Source organism: Babylonia areolata, chromosome 32 (genome assembly GCF_041734735.1).
Source record: "Babylonia areolata isolate BAREFJ2019XMU chromosome 32, ASM4173473v1, whole genome shotgun sequence".
Lineage (NCBI taxonomy): Eukaryota > Metazoa > Mollusca > Gastropoda > Neogastropoda > Buccinidae > Babylonia > Babylonia areolata.
Window position 1 is genome coordinate 18,613,209 of NC_134907.1, and position 3,525 is coordinate 18,616,733.

Consider the following 3,525-nt stretch of genomic DNA (forward strand, 5'->3'; position numbering starts at 1 on the left):
CGGCAGCTGACAGCACCAGACGATGAGACAGACGGGGTGGAACCTGTACACCCCCCTCCACCTTCCCTGTGATAACACCACACGGCAGCTGACAGCACCAGACGATGAGACAGACGGGGTGGAACCTGTACACCCCCCTCCACCTTCCCTGTGATAACACCACACGGCAGCTGACGGCACCAGACTGGCTGGATCATCACCAGGGCAGTGGGCAGTGAAAGCTTGATGTTCGTGGACACTGCAAATCGATGTTGCTTTTTTTTTTCTTCTCGTGTGTGTGTGTGTGTGTGTGTGTGTGTGTGTGTGTGTGTGTTTGCGCGCTTGCTTGCTTAGAGTTGACTTCATCAAGATTTTGTGCCTTATGAATATTATTATTATTAGTAGTAGTAGTATTTTTATTATTTATCTTTTTTTAAAAAACTTTTTTCTTTATTTTATTTATTTATTTATTTGTTTTACTTGGTTTTATTTATCTATTTATTATTTTTTTATTAAAAAAAATTCTGGAGGCCTGACAAAGCGCGTTGGGCTACGCTGCTGGTCAGGTATCTGCCTGGCAGATGTGGTGTAGCGTATATGGATTTGACCGAACGCAGTGACGCCTCCTTAGGCTACTGATACTAATACTGATACTGATACTGTTGCTCTTCAGCTCAGTTCAGGAACCGTTTTGCTTGATACTGACTGACGTTATGGACCATAATCGATGTAGTTATGCAGTTCTGTTCAGGGACAGTTTTGCTGGACACTGGCTGACCCCCTTGGATAAAATCAGTGCTGAACGCACGTCAGCCTACACACCCTGGAACACACGCGCGCACGCGCACACTAACACACACACACACACACACACAAGGCACAGACACACACACAACCCCTCCCCTCCCACCCTCACCCCCCACAGACCCACAGATACAAACACAAAATTGAAGAGAGAGAAATCCTTGCTGTTACCACGATCCAAACCAACAGGATCTGTACTGCAAAGTCTGTAAACAGTCTGCTGAGGCAGACATTGTGATCTTATTATGACCCTCAGTCAAAAGTTAGTTCACTTCACCTCTCTTTTGCATGGTGCATTTGACTTGTTCTTCCACTCAGCCCACAGATGGCTTAAGTGGTCGGCTGGTCTATGAACAGACTGCACTTTCAGTATCCCAGGGTCCCGGGTTCGAATCCTGGTCACGGCGCCTGGTGGGTAAAGGGGTGGTGGAGATTTCTCCGCCCCAGGTCAACAGATGTACAGACCCGAACCCCCTTCATGTGTATAAACATGGAGAACATCAAACACGCACGTTAAATATCCCGTAATAATCCATGTCAGCGTTCAGTAGGTTATGGAAACAAGAACATACGCGGCCGCATGCACCCCCCCCCCCACCCCCACCCTCTAAGAAAACGGAGTGTGGCTGACTTCATGGCGGGGGTATAATGTAATACATGTAGAGTCCCACCCGTGTATACATACATACGAGTGAACGTGGGATACTCAGCCCACAAACGTACACGGAGAGAGAGAGAGAGAGAGAGAGAGAGAGAGAGAGAGAGAGAGAGAGAGAGAGAGAGAGAGAGAGAGAGAGAGAGAGAGAGAGGAGGAGGAGGACGACGACGACGACGACGACGAGGAAGAAGAAACCGCAAGAAGAAGAAGATGATCATGATCATGATAATGACGAAGAAGAAGAAGAAGAAGATGATGATGATGATGATGAGGAGGAGGAGGAGGAGGAGGATGACGACAAAGAAGAAGAAGCCGGAAGAAGAAGAAGAAGATGATGATGATGATCATGATAATGACGAAGAAGAAGAAGAAGATGATGATGATGAGGAGGAGGAGGATGACGAAGAAGAAGAAGAAGAAGATGATGATCATGATCATGATGATGACGAAGAAGAAGAAGAAAGAAAGATCAAACACCCCCGAAAGCGGAGTATGGCTGCCTACATGGCGGGGTAAAAACGGTCATACACGTAAAAGCCCACTCGTGTGCATACGAGTGAACGTGGGGGTTGCAGCCCATGAACGAAGAAGAAGAAGAAGAAAATGATGATAATCATGATGATAAAGAAGAAGAAGAAAGAAAGAAAGAAAGAAAGAAAAAAAAAAGAAGAAAGTATCCATTGAGCATTTCAGAGACACGGCGTCCCGTGCGAGTCTCCCTGATATGTCCACACTGAGTGAGGTCTGTTACAACCAGACAAACTTTTTACCCTGGAGGACCTCACACGTCACTTTCATCACACCTGGCACCAGGTACCTCCAGAATCAGGCGGGAGTCCTGAGGGTCACCATGACCCAGGCACCGCTCCGCCGCTTTGGAGAGCGCCGCTGACGCTGGCACCGTGTGGTCATAGTCATTGTCGATACACCGCACGCGCGAAGGTTTAATGACAGCCACGTCATACAACGCGGACCTGTCCCCCTCCTCCTCGTCTGCTCCTCGGTTGATCATCACGTGCGAGTAAGCGGTGCGTTTGAAGTCGGAGCAGGCGTTCTGGATGGACTTCCGGTAGCCCAGGACGCTGTAGGCCTCGTCCGACCCGGTGGCCGAGCTCTGGGAAGACTCCAGGCCACAGTCCAGGATCCTCACGGACGACGGACGCCTCTTCTCCGTTGTGCTGGCGGCCGCTGTCGGCGCCGGGATCTCCGGCTGTTGCAGCGACACGACGTTGACACACGGCTCCGACCGCGAGCTGCCTCGCTCCCCGACCAGACACACTTCTGTGTAGCCCAGGGAAGCGGAAGTTGGGCGGGAGCCGTGATCGGCGTTTCCGGCCCTGAGCGTCGACGGTTGGAGTTCCTTCCCCTTGTTGTGACTCAGAGCGTCGTGGCGGAGAAGCTGGTCGGACATAACGTGCACGTTGCACAAGTGCACGTGGTCGGTGACCGAAGTCGCGGACGTGGACATGTCGGACATTCTGTTGCTGGACAGCCGGCAGCGGCCAGCGGAGGAGACTCTGCGGATCTGATCCGTGGCGGAGGACCTCTTCCTGGAGCCGGAAGCTGGTTTCTGCGGCATCCATCTGTCTCTGAAAACCAACACCCGGAACTCGTGAGAGTGCGTACGCGGGCAGCAACCTAGTTGTAGTTACATGAGGTAGAAGAACGAGCAACGAAAGGAAATTTTATTTAACAAGGGAAATGAGATAAGCAATACACATGCTTTTTTTCCACCCAGCGCAAGAAGACTGAAAGGGTATTAGCCGATAGGAATAATTCCAATGGTTAAAAGTCCCATGCCCTTTAAAGGCTAAGTTCAAGGGTAAAAAGTCCCAGGCCCTTTAAAGGCTAAGTTCAAGGGTAAAAAGTCCCAGGCCCTTTAAAGGCTAAGTTCAGGGTAAAAACTCCCATAGTCTTTAAAGGCTAAGTTCAAGGGTAAAAAGTCCCAGGCCCTTTAAAGGCTAAGTTCAAGGGTAAAAACTCCCATAGTCTTTAAAGGCTAAAGTTCAAGGGTAAAATGTCCCATAGTCTTTAAAGGCTGAGTTCAAGGGTAAAAACTCCCATAGTCTTTAAAGTCTAAAGTT

General features: G+C 49.5%; 1 protein-coding gene across 1 annotated transcript in view; it reads right to left on the reverse strand.

Annotated features, from left to right (window-relative positions):
- Positions 1 to 912: 912 nt before the first annotated feature.
- The window catches only part of LOC143276506 (uncharacterized), a 20,239-nt gene continuing 17,626 nt past the window's right edge, over positions 913 to 3,525 (reverse strand). Inside the window, exon 11 of the mRNA XM_076581044.1 lies at positions 913 to 3,030. Coding sequence (XP_076437159.1) covers positions 2,223 to 3,030 — 808 coding nt within the window. The 3' untranslated portion in view covers positions 913 to 2,222. The remainder of the gene's footprint in view (positions 3,031 to 3,525) is intronic.